We start from the raw sequence: 17636 nt of genomic DNA, 5'->3' as shown, positions 1-17636 counted from the left end.
AGAATATGTATAATATGCGATGGAATGGCTGGAGCAGACAGAAAGATACAAGTACCTGGGAACAATCATAAACCAGACAGGAAGAATAGAAGAGGAAGTGATGAATAGAGTAAGGAAATCTAATAATGCATACTACCAACTATATACAAGTGTATAAGTCAGTAGTGTAACCAATTGTACTATGTATACGGAAGTGAAAGCTGGCTAGTAAGAGGAAAAGAAGTAAGACAAATAACGACAGTAGAGATGAAATGCTTCAGTAGAATAGTTGGCAAAACAAGAAGAGATAGACTACATAATGAAAGAATCAGAGAAGAATTAAATCAGAATCCAATAGAAGAGAAACTGACACAAATACAATTAAAATGGTTTGGACATGTGGTAAGAATGGATAAAGATAGAAAAGCAAAACAATTTATGGAAGCTAGAACAGAGTGAAGGGGAACAAGAGGTAAACCCCTGAAGACATTCGAAAAAGGAAAGAAATAGGACAAAAGAAAGGAGAAGAAATAAGAGAAATGAAGAAGATGGCAAAGGAACAGGAGAGATGGAAGGAGTGGATAGAGGCAACCCTGATGCTATGACGCAAAAGGGGAAAGAGGAAGAAGAAGAAGAAAATGTCATTGCTCTTGAACTATTAAACTTACCTCTCCTTTTGCGACAAGATCCACTAATTCTTTGAGTTGCTCTATACTCCCCATATCAACAGGTTTAATGCTTTGCTGTTTCTCTTCTGCACGTCGGCTAAATTTTGGTAACAACCTCTCTGCAACCTCAGAACTAATGAAAACAACCCCACCCTGCAAGAACAAGATATTCACATTTCTTTATGCACATAGACAAATGTTCAAGTGGTGATATGTGGGTCTTCTTGAAAATAATTGACAGTTAAGTTGATGTAAATTTTTGGTAGCTTCCTGGCACAAAGTACGATGATAGGAATCACCAGAAAGAGCAAAATGTAAATATTTTACAGCAATACTTGATCTTTGGTTAATAAATACAAAATGACCCAACAGAGGATGCTCTAAAATCTACACTTCCTTCTAATTTTTGTGTTTAATTTTTCTTTCAGATATGTTTCATATTAGATCCTTTCCCCTTTCTTAGAAAAGTTTGTACAGTGTAACCCCGATTTTACATTCCAGGATTTTATATTTTCCCACATTATATTAATTGTAATGGTCCCAACCTAGCACAATGTTATAAAATGGTCCTCGATTTTAACTTTTTCCACATTTTAAGTTCTTTCAGCTTGGTTCCTGAAAAATGTAAAATCGAGGTTCCTCTATATCTAATTTTCGTCTCCTGTTTATTTCTGGCTCTCTTGTCTATCATGATTACCAACATGGGCACCGATGACTGAGGGTATATCCCTCCCAGATTCCAATCAGCTGCACGTTCTAAGAAAAAAATATATTGAAATGGGACTTTGTTTCCTTTGATTCTCATTAATTTTACAACTTTATAACCATTTCTGCTCATATTTTAATATAAATCTCAAAAATTTGCTTTTTGTTCAAATTAATGTAGATTTTTACATTTATTACAAAAATACAGATCTGCCCAGCATTTTCAAAGAACATGAAGAATTTGAATTTGAATTAAATTTTTTTGTGTGCATCAGCACTGAGGCTATTTTGCACCCATCACACTATACGGGCTCCAGTCCCTTATCATAACAAAAATAAAAGCGTGTCTGATAACTAAAAGTTCCTTACCTTGGTTAAAAGCTGAGTCTAAAAAGGGCACTCAGCACAAATAAGGACAAAACACAGGACAACACAGAATTATACTGGCCATGGGGCCAGTCGCCAGAGCCTTGTTAGTCTGCAGTCCAGGGTGTACTAAGTGGAAGTGAGGGTTTCAAAGAACATGAAGAAGTAAGTTTCACAATATAAATGCATGTTTTCAAATTCTGCTTCACGAAGACTTTGATTTAAAAGTGTATGAATAGGGGTAGCAACATTGACATTTCTTAATGCTATCTGGGTGCTTCCTTCCCCTCTGTTTTTTCTTCTTTATTTCCATTCCAGTTATTTTATGTCACATTTCTAGCTCCTGCATTAATCATGGTGACGAGGATGACAAGTGAACTGATGAACTGAAAGATGATGGGACAAACACAATACTTTACCCAGGTCCCTAGTTTTGTTGCATTTATGCTGACCAGTAGAGATTTATCCAGAATTTTTCAACTGGAGGGGTGTAAGTTTGTATTCAGGAGGTGCATGAGTAAATTTAGAGGCAAAATTTGGATCTTTGTAAAAAATGTTAGGGGGTTGCTGAGGAAATTTTGGGGCATGTGCATGCATCGCTGGTGACCACTCCACCACAGAGGCCAGTAGTTAGTTTATTTTCACTTACTTGCAATTAATAAAAAGAAGTTTCAGTTTGAAACTGCCATGTAACAAAACTTCCGAATGAGCAAGAATTTTCATTATTCTTATTTATTTTTTAGTACATAGCCTGCTCAATACAGATGGCATCTAATCAAATCTAACATACATTTTTCTTTGTATCTGATCAGTGGTGATTCAATCATTCTTAGTTTTGGACTTTTAACCACTGTGTTATTTTTTAAAATTACCAACGTTTTGGAGGCTGATTCTGCCTCCGTCTTCAGGATAGTGTGTAATCTACTCAATCACATTGCAATCCCTGGACATATGATGTGTTTGGGGATGGTGTCTATATAGAGAATAAATTGTTGCCTTGTAGGATTATTGTCAGTGGCCAGTCAGCATACAAACGAGGATCTGTGTAGCACAAGCACTGGGAGAACTGTATGTCCACAACCATTCAGGGTCTGACAGTTGCAAATAAGCGGCACTGAAGGAGCATTATATTTTTGGGGTTGATTCCAAACAGTATCAATCCTTTGACAAGGTGGAGCCTGGGCCACCGCAAATTAATCCTCCCTGGCAGCATACATAGAAAGTCTTGACGTAACCACCAGACGAAGTGGAGCCTGGGACACTCATAACTCTCCCTGGCAACTTCATGTACAAGAGGTCCTTGTAACCGACAGACGAGGTGGAGCCTTGGCCACAGAGAATAATCCTACAAGGCAACAATTTATTCTCTATATAGACACCATCCCCAAACACATTGTGTGTCCAGGGATTGCAATGTGATTGAGTAGATTACACAATGCCCTGAAGACGGAGGCAGAATCAGCCTCTGAAACATTCGTAATTTTAAAAATAACACAGTGGTTAAAAGTCCAAAACTAAGAATACATTTTTCTGTGTCTTAATTGCAGTCATCTTATTTTCTCTTATGAGAGCATATATCCTCACTATGTGCCAAGAGAAAGAAAATTATAATTTTCATGAAAATTTGTACCAAAGTAACAAGAAATTTATTTAGAATTTTCCTTCTTGTCTCTCCTCCAAAATAATGTGCCTGATGTGTAAAAACTTTTTACCTTTGACACTACTTACAGAAAAGAATAATATCAAATACTAAATTGGCTTTACTACTGTTACAGAAGAAAAGTTTTTGTTGATATTGAGGAAAAAGTCATTGTTCTTTCAGGTTGATTATCCAAGGCTATTCACTATTATTTGCCTGTTTACATGTAAACACATATTTAAATGCATATGTTTGGACATGATTAAATTGTACATATAATTGTGCACCATACAGAACATAAATTGCGTTCAAACAGCAGGGGATTGGGTTGAATGTTTTTGGAGTGGCTTTGATCCATAGCCAGAAGGGAGGGGACACCTCTGCTTGTTATGACCATAGTTTCACTTTCTTTTCCCTGAATTTCACCTAACATTATTCCATTTCATATTTCCAATCATCCAAGAGTAAATGGACATATTCTTCCTCATCTATTTCATATTTCTAATCATCCAAGGACATATTTTTCCTTTTATCCACATACTGTACAACTAGGTCATCCACAAACAGTATTTCCTGTTGTGTTCTCCACTCCAATTCTTTTCTTCACTCTGCTGTATATTCTGCCTATGGTTGTTTTTAATTATTCCAAACCACTCTTTCCTCCCTTATGATATCTTCACTGTGCTTTCATTATTTCTGTATGGACTACTGGCTTTCTATAAATCTTTCTTTTACTCTCTTTCCTCTTAATGCCTCCGTACCTTGATTCAAATGTTTTTTTACACATCTAAAACCATCACTAAGCCATTACCATACTTATAACGCTTTTATTACCATACTTATAAAGCTTTTCTTAATTTGAAATTACCATAAAAAAGTACTTAAGTATTAAAAATATACTTTACCTTACTCAAACATTGAAGTGATCTGTGCAAGCTTCTAGACGTTGTTCCAAAATCAATAACAACATCCACTTCACCTTGGCAGGCATCAATTGTACGTTCTATTAACTGCTTTTCATACACGTCTTCATTCCACTGTACAACATTTATTCTAGGGAAGGAGAAGATAATTGTCTTAAGGGGTTTGTAGTTGTCATGGGCCATATTCAATACATGAATAGTAAATGTTAGTAAATAGTAGAGGTTTCTTCAACAAAATTTATGACAATATGTTAAAAACAATTATATCATGATGAACAGATTTTAAACTTGAAATGAGGTGATTATTTTCTTTAAGAGAAAGTATGGCTTAATACTTATTTTCCTCTCTATCTCTATTCACATATATTTTTACATGTGATTATGTTAATGTAACTTATTAAAATATTCATCAACAGACAAACACTTCACAAGATTACTTACGTGAAATTTAGAAGATTTCGCACTTCAGCATTGCACAATTTAATGGTTCAATCCTATTAATTTCGAAGATCCACTGTCTTCATTCACAAAAGGGTACGGCGTTTGAAGCGGAGATCGTACCACGTCACTGCACAATGCACCGTACCCTTTTGTGAATGAAGACAGTGGATCTTCGAAATTAATAGGATTGAACCATTAAATTGTGCAATGTGGAAGTGTGAAATCTTCTAAATTTCACGTAAGTAATTTTAAACCGTGTTTACCGCAACCATCATGACTTCACAAGATGTATGGAATACAACCAGAGTCACAGCTTGGAAGGGGGCTGTTAATTGAGACAGTTGCCTCAGGCACTGAATAAGGTGGTTTTAAGGTGTAAAAAGAAAATTTGGAGAAGAGAAAATGACCAGGCACTCCACGATTGCCAAAGAGAATCTGCTCATCATTCTTCACCAAGAAAGCTTCAAGACTTACTTTATATCAATTTTGTCTCAGATATGTACGCTCCTCTACAACAAAACCTTTTACTGACAGTGTTGCCACTACTTTATTTACAACACACGTACTAACTTTAAATTATAAAGTAATTCAATTGGTTGTTTAAAAAGAGTACCTGATATGTTAGAAGAGAAAGCTGCTAAATTCACCTCTACATTGAACATAATAAAATTATTTTCACATGCGAATAATTAGAAATTGATCATTCTACATATTTATATTATAAGGGTGATGTTTGATATGTATTGCAATTATGATTATTCTACTCTTAGAGATTCAGCGACTCTGCTATGGGGAGGGTTTGGTGGAGAAGAACCAAATCAACAAAGAATAATAATAAAAAAAACACTTATTCAAGAGAGCAACGCTTTATGCTGCTGCACGCAGACCCTATGCTGTGTGTGGTGTTCCGTGGATCATAACAGGTGTCCCTTGGGAGACCTGTTAACCAACAGTCGAACTTTTTGCCTAAATTCTAAAACAGTAGGTAGAGGAGGCTTTTACAGACTTATTGCTCATGTCAATGATATCCAAGTCAATCACATTGAAACAGCACATTTATTCAATATAAAATACCATCTGTGGCATGGTCACCACCAAGCATAGACATCACTGATACACAAAGAAAGCACCAAATAAATACACAAAAGAATTTGTACTTACAGATCAGCCATTTCCACATACTATGCTTCATACCTGGGGGACACACACTATTTCACACTTCCACGCCACATCCCAAAACCTGGCATATTTAACTTATATGGGCCTTCGATGCCTATTTCCAGAGTAAGTCCATTGTTCACGGCTCACACAGCCACTAATGCACTGGTTTTGGCCAGCAACATAACCTCTGACCTGCTCTCAAGCAGCTACGAAACACAAGTGGGCAGTGGCGTGGCGTGGGATTTTTAAAAGTGTTACCGGTTATCAGTAGGACATTTAAGGGAGACTTGGGCGCCTCCCCACCTCTTGCCCCCCCCCCCTCAATGTCTTCCAAGAAGTTCATATAATATTAATCTGGTACGTCTGCAATTCAATACTAGATTTTGGTAAAGTTATTAATCAGGGAAAAAAATGTTGACATAAGGACTGAAGTGAAATTGCAAACATTGGTTGTTTACACAATAATACGTAATTTGATACTTACAGAAACATTGAAGGCTACTTATAGAGCAGATCAATCTGACTACTCTTCTTTGAAAATAGTTGTATGATGCTGGGGACCCGGGTTCGAATCCTGGCTTGGCCATGGACGTTTGTGATGTCTATTCATCAATTTCATCATATCATCACTCATCCCCATCTTCACAAATTAGCCAAAAGTGGCACAAGCGAAGCAAAATCAATCAAATCAAATCAAAAAAGTTCTATGATGCTGTCATAAAGTGAAGTTTTTCATTTGAATTTGAATTTTTGGGTGCATCATGGTCATGGTACATGTTATCCTCATCTGAATTCCACACATTTTTTTTCCACCCGAAAAGAGAGTACATGGCCAACAAAAGAGTTTCGACAACTGTGCACATCCACATAACCACAGATAGTCGTTATACCATGAAACATTGAAATGTCGGTCATATGCAGCAGACGACTTGGTTTCTAAATCGTTCAAAAACATAGGCTTTGGCCTCCCTTTCACCACAGTTTCGATTTTTTCTGCAAAAGAACGAACCGAAAGTTGCTTCAAAATATCTTCTATCGCACGATTACACACACTGTTCAGATAGGATGAACCCGCCACCTCGGAACTCGGAGCAAGCTCCATTAATTAATTGACAATGCCCGAAAACAACATAAAGATGAAAGACACCACTCACAAAACTCGCACTTCACAGTCTCTCCCGCAAACCGTTGTTTACTTTTGTAACACGTGAAGCACCCTCCTTGCACCCTCCCCTCTCAGCATCGGCCCTTCCCCAATATTTCCTTCAGAACCTGCAAGAAGTCCAGTTCTACTACTGTTGCCATCTTATTTCTTTTGAAACCAGATTTGCCCAAATAGCAAAACTTTTCGTTTCAAATAAGATGTATGTAGAGTAGATGTAGTCTTCATCTGTTTCCTAACTACTCCCACTCCCATGTTTCGCTAAATCACAGAAATCTCATTTCTGACACCACTACTATTTCATATATTTTACGCTCCTTTCTACCTTTAAGGCTTTCACTTTATAGGATAATCGTAATCGTGACTATGAGGATGCACGGTGAAATATTGAAATAAAATTATTATTTCTTTGTGTATGTAATTATTAATTTTTATAATTATGTAAGTAAAATAATAACAACGAACATTGAAATAACCATATATTGCTGAGGATTCGAACCTGCGACACCTGACACATCAGAGCGTGCTAAGATAACAATCGGGAAATTATGCTTGTAAGTAATGTTTTCACCCAAAAATAGTTCTACCACCTCAAAAACATTGCTTCAATCTGAAATTATCGCATTCCTGCGACAACGTATGTCAATCTCAATCGGCCCTTTTAAGAATTATCACAAATTCCTGTAATGGAAATAATATTATATGCGTGAAATATAGAATTTTAGGTTGACATTTTTAGAAGGACAGCGGACCCCTTGACCATACCCATCCCTCTCCTCTCCTTCTCGCCCGACCCTGTGGCTGAGTGGTTAGCACATTGCGCTGTGATGCCAAGGGTCCCGGGTTCGAATCCCGGTCGGGCTTGGTTGATTGTGAATGTCCATTCATCTATTTCATTATTTCATCACTCATCCCCATCTTCGCAAATTAGCCAAGAGGCACAAAACGTGAAGTAAAATAAACTAAATCAAATCAAAATCAAATCCTCTCCTTCTCGCTTATGATGTCGAAGAAGGACAAAGAGGACTTTCGTAATCGCTTATATTTAGTGTAAATACAAAATATCACTTGGTAGATTGCTTTTTTCCACCAGTGTGATTTGATTTTTTTTAAATTTTGATTTTGCGATTTAAGTCCACTTCATGCACAGTAATGCTAATCGGGACAGTTTAAAGTTGGATCCGAACCACTTGTGCCTCCACCGGGTATCGACCCCGGGATCCCTCGATTACAAGACGCTGCGCCATCGTTCCCCAGTGTGACTGGACACCTTCAGAGTAAGCTAGACCCGATTAGGCGACTTAGCTCTTTTCTGTCAATTGAATATGGCAACACTGGTCTGTGTCCGGTAAGGATCACCGGCAACTGCGCCGGCTAAACAGGGATGCCAAAAACTCGCCTCCTCCTCCCGCAGTCAGTCTTTTCCGCAACGCGAAGTCTTCCTTGTGTGGGCTCAGGGCCCTTTCCTCATGTTGCCTGTGGAGGGTACCGGATCAGTCCTCCTCTTCGCTTTTGCCGGTGTCAGAAAAAATGTCAGACTGCAATGTTTACTTTACGACAATATTACCAGTTTATGTACGTAATAATATTTTAAAACAGGTTCTTCAATTCTTTATATTTTGGTGTTACCTGCGGTAACAGCGGCTACATGCACGCCACGCCTCTGCAAGTGAGCCAGTGTTGTCACAATCTGAGGGGACACTTTCCCTTTCCAAGGGTCAAAATTTCCCTTTTTTAACAACTTTCCCCTTCATCTATAATAATAATAATAATAATAAATGGCAGCAGAACCAGTAGCAGTAATAATAATAATACTACTACTAATAATAATTATTATTATTATTCATGGTGATAGTAGTAGTACTAGTATTTCCCTTGGTCCATGTTCATTTGGATAAAAAAATTTCAACAAATTTTTTCACATGTCAGCTTCACTGCTTCCTGGCCAGATGTCAGGTATAAATCTTGGAAAGGAATCCTTTAAATCATTAATGGTCATTGTTACTCTTATCCGAAGATGCAGAAAAGCAACGTACAATACACTTAACAAGAATATATGTAGATTCAAAAGACCAGCAATAAGAAAGAACAGCAAATAAATAAATTAATTAATAAAATAATATGGATATGCAACTGTAAACTAAACTGCAATATTTTAGTCAGATGTCTTAAAATTTCCCTTAACCTTTTGCCGCCCAAGGCCTTTTTCACAAGTAAGCCTCTATTGCCCGAGCCGATTTTGAGTAAAATGCAGAGTTTCAATTAAATGAGTGTAGATCGGAGGCTAATTGCCCTAGAGAGATGAGTGATATACCGCTGTACGCGGAATTAACCAGAGATTCAGACTATATGAAATTTTTGAAAATTCGGCGTATATGTGGCGGGGGGGAGGGGCTAACTCTAAAAATTCCAAAATTTAGGGAAAAAAATTTGGTTCCCCCACCCTCCCCCCAAGAAAAAAGTACATGACAGTGTCGACATGCACATGGAAATGATCACTGACATGTAAGGAACACAAAAATATTTGCATTATTATCATATGACCAATGTAACTTGAGTTGTACCCCCAAAAGGAATGGTCGGCACACCACTGATTCAAGCTTCAAAATGCAGCGGTACGTTGAAATGACTATAGCTCAGAAACTAAATGCCCTAAATATATGAAAGATATACCGTTGTACGCAGAATGAATCACAGATTTAGATGATATATAATTTATGCACATTCGGCGTATATATGGAGGGGGAAAGGGGAGAAATCCCCTGAAAATATATTTTTTTTTTAAAAAATGGGGTTTCGCCCCTCGAAAAAAAGGATATGAAAAGTTCAAAATGCACATAGAAATTATCGCTGGCATGTAAGAAACAGAAAAATATTTGCATCATTGTCGTATGACCAATGTAACTTGAGTTGTACCCCCAAAAGGAATGGCCACTGATTCAAGCTTCAAAATGCAGCGGTACCTTGAAATGACTATAGCTCAGAAACTAAATGCCCTAGAGATATGAAAGATATACCGTTGTACGCAGAATGAATCACAGATTCAGACGATATATAATTTATGCACATTCGGCGTACATATGGAGGGGGAAGGGGGGAAATCCCCTCAAAAATACTTTTCTTAAAAAAAATGGTGTTTCCCCCCTTCCCCGAAAAAAATGTCAAAACGCACAAAATGCAAAATTTATGCAAATTTGGTGTATATATGGAGGGGGAAGGGAGAAAACCCCCAAAAATTATTTTAAAAAATTGTCACCTCACCCAAAAAATGTCCTCGCACTTGGGCACAAAACGACACCTACGCACAACATTCACAGACGAAAAGCTAGAACGTAGTGACAAATGAGCGCCAATTCTTGCAGCTGCTTGAAATTCTATTTTTAGACAATGCTGGATAACCCCTGTTGCCACTTGTGCTAAAAAAAACAAAGGTTTCCTTCAGCGCGCTTCGAAATTCCATTCTCACAATGCAGGTTCAACAACCAGTCTTCCCCCTCCCCCTCCCCCCTGCTTGCGCCCTCATGGAAAACTTTCATTTTGACATCGGATACTGATAAACAAGCTTCCTTCGAATGCAGGAGGGAGTGAAAAGCATTGCTTTAGAACAACAAAGCCGGTCTTCCTTTGTCGGCAAAAAATTGACCTTGAAAAGAGACGCAAAACAGAAGTCCCTTTTCCCGCCTTTCCACCTCCATTTTCATGAAGACAAAAAAAATATACAAAAAAACATTTCTGTTAAATACATGTGTTAGGAACAATATAAAGAAATAAAATCGAAATTCTAGCCAAAAATAGAAAAGTTATAACGTAAAAACTACGACCTTGACACAGCGTCTCGATCGAGATGCTTGGTCCCCTGAGGGTTACTTTTGGGTATCTCGTTCGAGACGCTTGGGCAGCAAAAGGTTAAATTGTGATATTTTTCATCAAAATTCCCTTTTCCCTTTTGGCTAAAAATTCTGTAAGAATTTTCCTTCATGTGACAACACTGAAGTGAGCTTGGAAGCCAAGCTCAGAACCTAATAGGACACCTGACTACCTCCTGTGTGACGTCACAGCCTTGGAGGCCTTTCATTGGCTGGCTGTGGTCACCTGTGACTTTTGCTTGTCAATTCCTTCGACCAGGTGGCAGAGTTATCAGGTGGTTGAAAAAATGTAAACAAAGGTATTTTTTCACCTTTTCTGACCCATTTATGCCAGATAATTAAAAATGAGTTTACTTTTCATAAATTAGGTCTTATTTTACCTATGCACAAATGTTATCTTTCATATTTAATAAAAAATAAGGGATTTAGCAAATATCTGGTTTGGAGCACATGGTATCTTGTCTGAAACTTTTTACTTTTTAACAAATAAAGCATTTCTATCCATCCCATGGGTGTAGCAAATGGTTTTTAAGCATTACTCATGATGCTATTTGTGGGAAAATATAAGACAATGGAAAATAGTTCTCACCAGCCCTTTCTATTCTTAACCTTAGGTTGGGTCTGTGGGTATTTGTGTCTGGGCATGTATGCCCAATCCTTGATTGGTCGTAATATCATACGTACATATGATGTATGTGAGCCAGCACGAAAATCCGAAATATAGAAATGGAAGGGGACAGTGTATAGTTTTGTGGAATGCATGAACAATGTAGATCATGTGTACCAGGTATATGATAGGAAAGCGAGGAAACATCCACATTGTGCCACATATGTTTACAAGTATGAAAGCATAGGAGCATCATATTAACAAAACATGCACATGCTACAGTAGGACACTATTCTCCACAATTCCTGTAGCATTCCTTGGCACCCCCCCCCTGAAAAATGGCTATCCTGATACGTGAACACATGGGTTTGTACTATTGACAAGCAAGGTGCTTGGGGGGAGGGAGCATTTGTCGTTATCGTAGAGTGTCGACGAAGCAAGCACACAACAGTTTCCGCAATTATTTTGAAAAGTGATTTATTTACCAGATTTGTAAAAGGAGGTGTTCAAACTAGTCGCCTTCGATGTGCACATATTTTTTATACAGTTTCATTAAGACACACACTAACGTAAGTTGGTGAGGTTTCTAGGGAGGTCCTGAAAGTAGACACGAGACTGTGAAGTGATAAGGGTCCTTGTTCTGTATTGTGTGGCCTGTTTATTAGTCTAGCGACTAATAGGGTGCTTGTTATATATTGTTTTCCTAGTGAATTCAACCACATAGTGTGTTATGGCCCTACTATACAGTGTGTATTTATTTATGATTCATATGTGTTAACTCAATCGGCACATGAAATTCAAAGGTGATTTGAAACATGATTCCCAAGTGTAAAAATTCCATTCGATTTTTATCTATGAGGTAGTTACCTGAGTAGTGTACCTAAATGTTGTACACAAGTCAAATCCACACACCCTGGAAAAAATGAAACATAACATCCACAAATAAATGACCAACATTAATCAATGGGAACTGCAGCGAGTTATGGGTAGCTTCATGAAGAGGTGTCAAAAATGTGTGGACAACAAAGGTGGCCAGTTTCAGAACCATCTTTCATAAGTAAATAAATCACTCTCTAAACTAGTTACAGAAATATGCACGCTTGATTCGTGGACAGTCTACAGTGTTTGTTTGAGTTGCTGTTTTAAGACAACTTTATGCACAGTAAGGCTATTCGGGACTGGACCTACAGTTTGAAGTGGGATCTGAACCACTATGTTCCTCTACAGGGTATCAAACCCAGAACAACATACAGCCATGAGCACCTCACTTGCTGATAGCTCAATCATCAATACACTTCAATGGATCGCTCTGTATATGACAGAATGAACACAAAGAAATACATCAGTACCTGAACCCATGACCCATTGTTTCGTACCATATTACAAAAAATGAAGCATTGCCAAATAAATGTACATTCTTTTAGAAGTATAAAGTACTCAAATCTTACTTGTGGTGATCCTTTGCCAGGAGGAAACCTTCATCCTTGAGAGATGCAACAGTTATTTTCACTCTCTCATTTAGGCTGGAAAATATGTATCTAGAAATTCGAATAGCCCACAAGGCTAGTCCACCAGTTCCTACTACTAGCATGTAGCATTTTCCTGCAGATAAATATGAAAATACTAGATATTTAATCCAATCATGAAATCATCCTAGGTAAGTATCATATGCATTTCACAATAAGATTCTCAACATAGAATGGCATGCCCAGAGTACATGATAAGAACCGCAATCTCCAATTTGGTTAAGCTTTCCTAAGACAAAGAACATTGAATACCTGAAAAGTTGAGAAAATATAACATTAATTGCTGAAAGAATAAAAAGTCATAAACTACCCCTTCTTTCTCATCATTTTATTGTTATATCTTCCCCTCATAGTCATATCCCCCTTAAAAAATTGTGGGCATGCCATTGTTGAAAAGAAATCTTAAGAAACAACACTGGTAAAGAAACCTTAGATTTATGTATTACAAAAAAATTGAATAACTAGAAAATTGTTTACACCAAATGTTATTGTTAAGCATGATTCATTCATCTTTAAAGAAAATGAGACATATAATTATAAAAAACTGTTTTGGCTCAAAGATAAAACTTTAAGATGGCATTTATATTAGATCAAAATTCAATATTACAAGTTCTATGAGGAGAAAAAGAGTTAGTGAAGGTTGGCCAAGATGGAGAAGTTGACACCTTTCAATATTTCAAAGTTAACTAATTTGCTGTGCAACAAAATTGGTACCCACATTGTATACTGAAATGTGTCTACTTTAGCTTCAGTTGTCAAGAAAGTAAAATCATTATTATTTCTGAGATGTTAATGATACCTTACCAACTACTCTACCTCTTATCTATGTTGGAGTATCTTTGTTGGCATCTTATAAATGTCTCTCCCATCTTGGGAATATTTCCCTTTACATTCATAGCACAGTTAAGCATAAGATGCACTTCTGCAATTCGATAACTGGGGTTTGTATGAACCAGGTGGAAGGATTATGGTCAAATGCTAAAGGATACCTCAGGCGGAGACGGTGTTATAAATTCGAAGTTTTGGTGAGTATATGTGGAGACAGGTGAATGGATCTATAATACTGACACATTCAGGAATATCCTTCAGCAGACCATTGTACATGGTTAGTGTATGAAGCATGTGATTCGTCTGCCACTTCACATTTTTTGCCCCTGCAACCACAGAGTAGTATGACCAATCAGCATTGGGCATACATGCCCACACACAAATAACCACAGGCCAACCTAAGTACAAGGGCCATTAGGTTGGCATCAGGGAAAGCTTGCGAGAGCTATTTTCCCAGAGATTTATACCCCCCACCCCCAATTAGAATCATGGGTCATGTTTACCAACCAGTTGTCACTCATGGGAGGGGTAGAAATGCTTTATTTATAAAGAACCAACCATTTTTAGGCTAACAGTAGCCATTTTGGAGAACAAAAACCATGTGCTCCAAATCACATGTTTACTAAATCTTTTATTCTTTATTGAAAATCAGAGATAACACTCACCCATAGGTAAAATAATGCCTAGTTTACTAAAAGTAAACTCATTTGCAATTATCTGGCATAATTAAGCCAGAAAAGGTGAAAAAACACTTTTGTTTACACTTTTTAAGCAATTGATAACTCTGCCATCTGGTGGGAGAAAGTGGCACTTCTCCTACAGACAAGGAAAGATCTCAAAGGACTCCAGCTGGCCAATGAGAAGCCTTCAAGGCTGTGACGTCACAGAGGAGACTTTCAGATGGCCTATTGTGTTCTGAGCTTGCTATTCAAGGTCACTTGTATTACAGACCCACCTGGGAGCAAGTCACCTGGAAGTTGCTGGTAAAATCCAGTGTGTGAATGGCCACCTGTGCCAGCAACAAAGGATACATAAAGGGAACAGGGATCTAAGGTCCTGTTACAGTAAACACAGGCCTAAGTGTGTGTGACCAAGTGGGATATTGTGTCCACAACTGCATTTAAGGATCCCAGTGAAAATTCAGCAAAATAGCGAGTTTTGTGTCCCTCATCCCATGTGGAAATCCAGACCACAAGGTCGGCAGAACTGACGCCATAGCAGCATCCATAGGATATCAGAGAATATCCAAGTTGTTCTTAGCCATCCATCCAAGAAAAGCCAGGAAAACTCATTCATCACTCCCCCAAAGCCTTTGTTACACCAAGGAAGCACATAATATCCAATTTTTAGTGTGGTGTACCCCAAAATTGTCCATGTATCGGGATGTGGCAATAAAGAGTGAAATAGTGTGTGTACGGCCCCAGGTATGATTGATGTAGTGTGAAAACGGCTGGTATGTAAGTACAAAATCTTTTGTATATCTTTTTTGTGTTATGTACAGTGAAGTGCTCATGTTTGGTGGTAGCTATGCCACAAGCGGTGTTCTTTTCAATGAATAAATATGTCGTTCAATGGTGTCTGACCTTCTATCATTTTAGTGAATCATAAGCCTACCAAGCCCTCCCCTAGTTACTGATTATTAAAGTTAGGCTAAAGTTCGTCTGTTGCTTAACAGATATCTCGGGGGATATCTGTTACTATACGGAACACCACACATGGAATACGTGTGGCCGCGTAAAGCGTGGTTCTCTTTTGTTTTTGATATATTATATATTTAAAGTTAACCTTTAAAACCAACTTTAAATCAACGTGATATAGAAACACCCAAAACCATCCCCTCTTACGAGATTATGAGACTCAGAGGTAGCAGATTCACTAAAATGGATACTAGGTCAAAGTCACTAGAATGGCCAGCCGGCCATATGTCATCCCCCAGTGGTAGTGGAGACTCCCAACTAGCCTTAATCATTGCCATGCTCAAGGACCAAGGGAAAAAGATTGATAGTCAGGGGCAAAAGATTGATAGCCAGGGAAGGGAAGTCATTCAGGCATCAGCAGAGATGCATAGGAAACTGGAGGCTGTTCGTATGGAGTTCCAGGCCAGACTGGACTCCATCCACAATGTAACGACAAAAACTTCCGAAGCACTGGTTAGGTCAGTATCTTCAAATACTGACAGGATCAATAACGTAGAAATCAGATGTAACGAGCTGGAAAAACAGGTCAATAGGGATTATGTCCAGTTATCTGAACAAGTAAGTGAATTGAGGGAAATAGTGCAAGGGGTAAATGGCATAGACAACCAGACCACCGTAGCACAACTCCTAGGCAGGTTAGATGCCCTGGAGGACACTTGCAGGGAAATTGCCCGCAGTGATAGTGCCATCGCCATAGAAGATAGAATTCTTGAGCGATTGAGGAGGGAGATGCAGAACTGTATGGTTGGAGAACCTAGTTCGCACAATAGCATCTCCGAGGGTCAGAGTGTTCCGCAGCCCACCCTTCCGCTATCAGACAATAGTGAGGAGGATCGGACAACCGAACAGGCTAAAGATAGTGCAGCCCTCACGAAAATTTTGGCGTGCCTAGAGGGGTTGGAGAGGTACATTACTAAATCACCTGCTCCGGTAAACCCATGCACCAAGCCAAGTCCTCACCCAAGTAAAGAGTCTGCCGTCGGAGCCACCAACCACTTGCACAAGGTTCCCGAAGTCACAAGCAGAGGTACAATGTCAGATCATAGTAGTGGGTATTCCTCCCCCCAAAGGTACCATGTTTCACATAACTTCTCGGAATCCTCATCCGGAGGTTCGGACACAGAATTCCGAAGCCAATGGAAAACGAAAAACCGAAGTGCACCCAGGGTTAGGTTCTCAGACCTAAAACAACTGCCCACGTTTAGCGGTCAGGGAAATAATCTGGCCTCTGATTTCTTACAAGAATTTGAGAGGGATCTTGCTCTTCTAGAAATAGATCTAGAAGATGCCCTTAAAATAGTGTCGTACAGTCTGCAGGACGAGGCACGCCAGTGGTTTGAAAGGAACGAACACAAGTTCCGATCGTAGGTGAACTTTAAGAAACAGTTCCTGAAGTATTTTCAAGGTGATGGCTGGAGGGCTTCCTCATTAGCAAAAGCCCTTAATGGCAAATATAACCCTAACCTACATAGATCAATGCATAAATATTTTTGGAAACAGGTGAAGATGTTTAGACTTGCCCTGCCAGAAATTGCAGACCACCAGATTTTTACACATGTCATCCAACAGCTGCCACGTAGCTTAAGGGATCAGCTGGTCCTAGCCCCCTTTACCTCTTTACAGGCAGTGGCCAATTCCATACTCAGGTATGAAAGTGTACAGGTGCCACAAAACCCTGAGAGGGATAGCACAAGGCATGCACGACCTCCATATGGGAGAACCACCCCTCACGTCAACCAGACGTACGTGAGTCGTGGGAAGGATGACACAAGTGGTCCATCAGATCCCGATAAAGCGTACAGTAACCAGTACAGGCATAGGGATAAGAATAGGTTTAAGGAACCCATCAGCGGGAACAAAGGTAAAGGACCAAGAAAGGGTATAGAACCTCAGGGTAGGAGTTCGTTAAGACCTCTCGGGTCCACAGAGCATATAGCTGAGGTGCATTCCGAAAGCCACAGTCAGGGAAACTAGATAGGCAACGTCCTGAAGTGGGGAGGGGCGATGCCGAACCTAGATTAAGCCCACCATGTTCAACCCAGTGTAATCATCATCCAATCATTAAGGC

General features: G+C 38.8%; 1 protein-coding gene across 4 annotated transcripts in view; it reads right to left on the bottom strand.

Annotated features, from left to right (window-relative positions):
* Positions 1 to 17636, bottom strand: part of Drat (Death resistor Adh domain containing target) — a 217307-nt gene that overhangs the window by 25425 nt on the left and 174246 nt on the right. For all 4 annotated transcript variants that reach the window (XM_083117531.1, XM_083117533.1, XM_083117532.1 and 1 more), the window contains 3 exons: positions 12966 to 13119; positions 4263 to 4410; positions 648 to 800 (listed from right to left, as the gene is read on the bottom strand). In XM_083117531.1, coding sequence (XP_082973657.1) covers positions 648 to 800; positions 4263 to 4410; positions 12966 to 13119 — 455 coding nt within the window. The remainder of the gene's footprint in view (positions 1 to 647; positions 801 to 4262; positions 4411 to 12965; positions 13120 to 17636) is intronic.

The sequence above is a fragment of the Lepisma saccharinum genome, chromosome 2 (assembly GCF_977018435.1).
Source record: "Lepisma saccharinum chromosome 2, izLepSacc3.1, whole genome shotgun sequence".
NCBI classification, from domain to species: domain Eukaryota; kingdom Metazoa; phylum Arthropoda; class Insecta; order Zygentoma; family Lepismatidae; genus Lepisma; species Lepisma saccharinum.
This window is presented reverse-complemented; position numbering and strand designations above follow the sequence as displayed.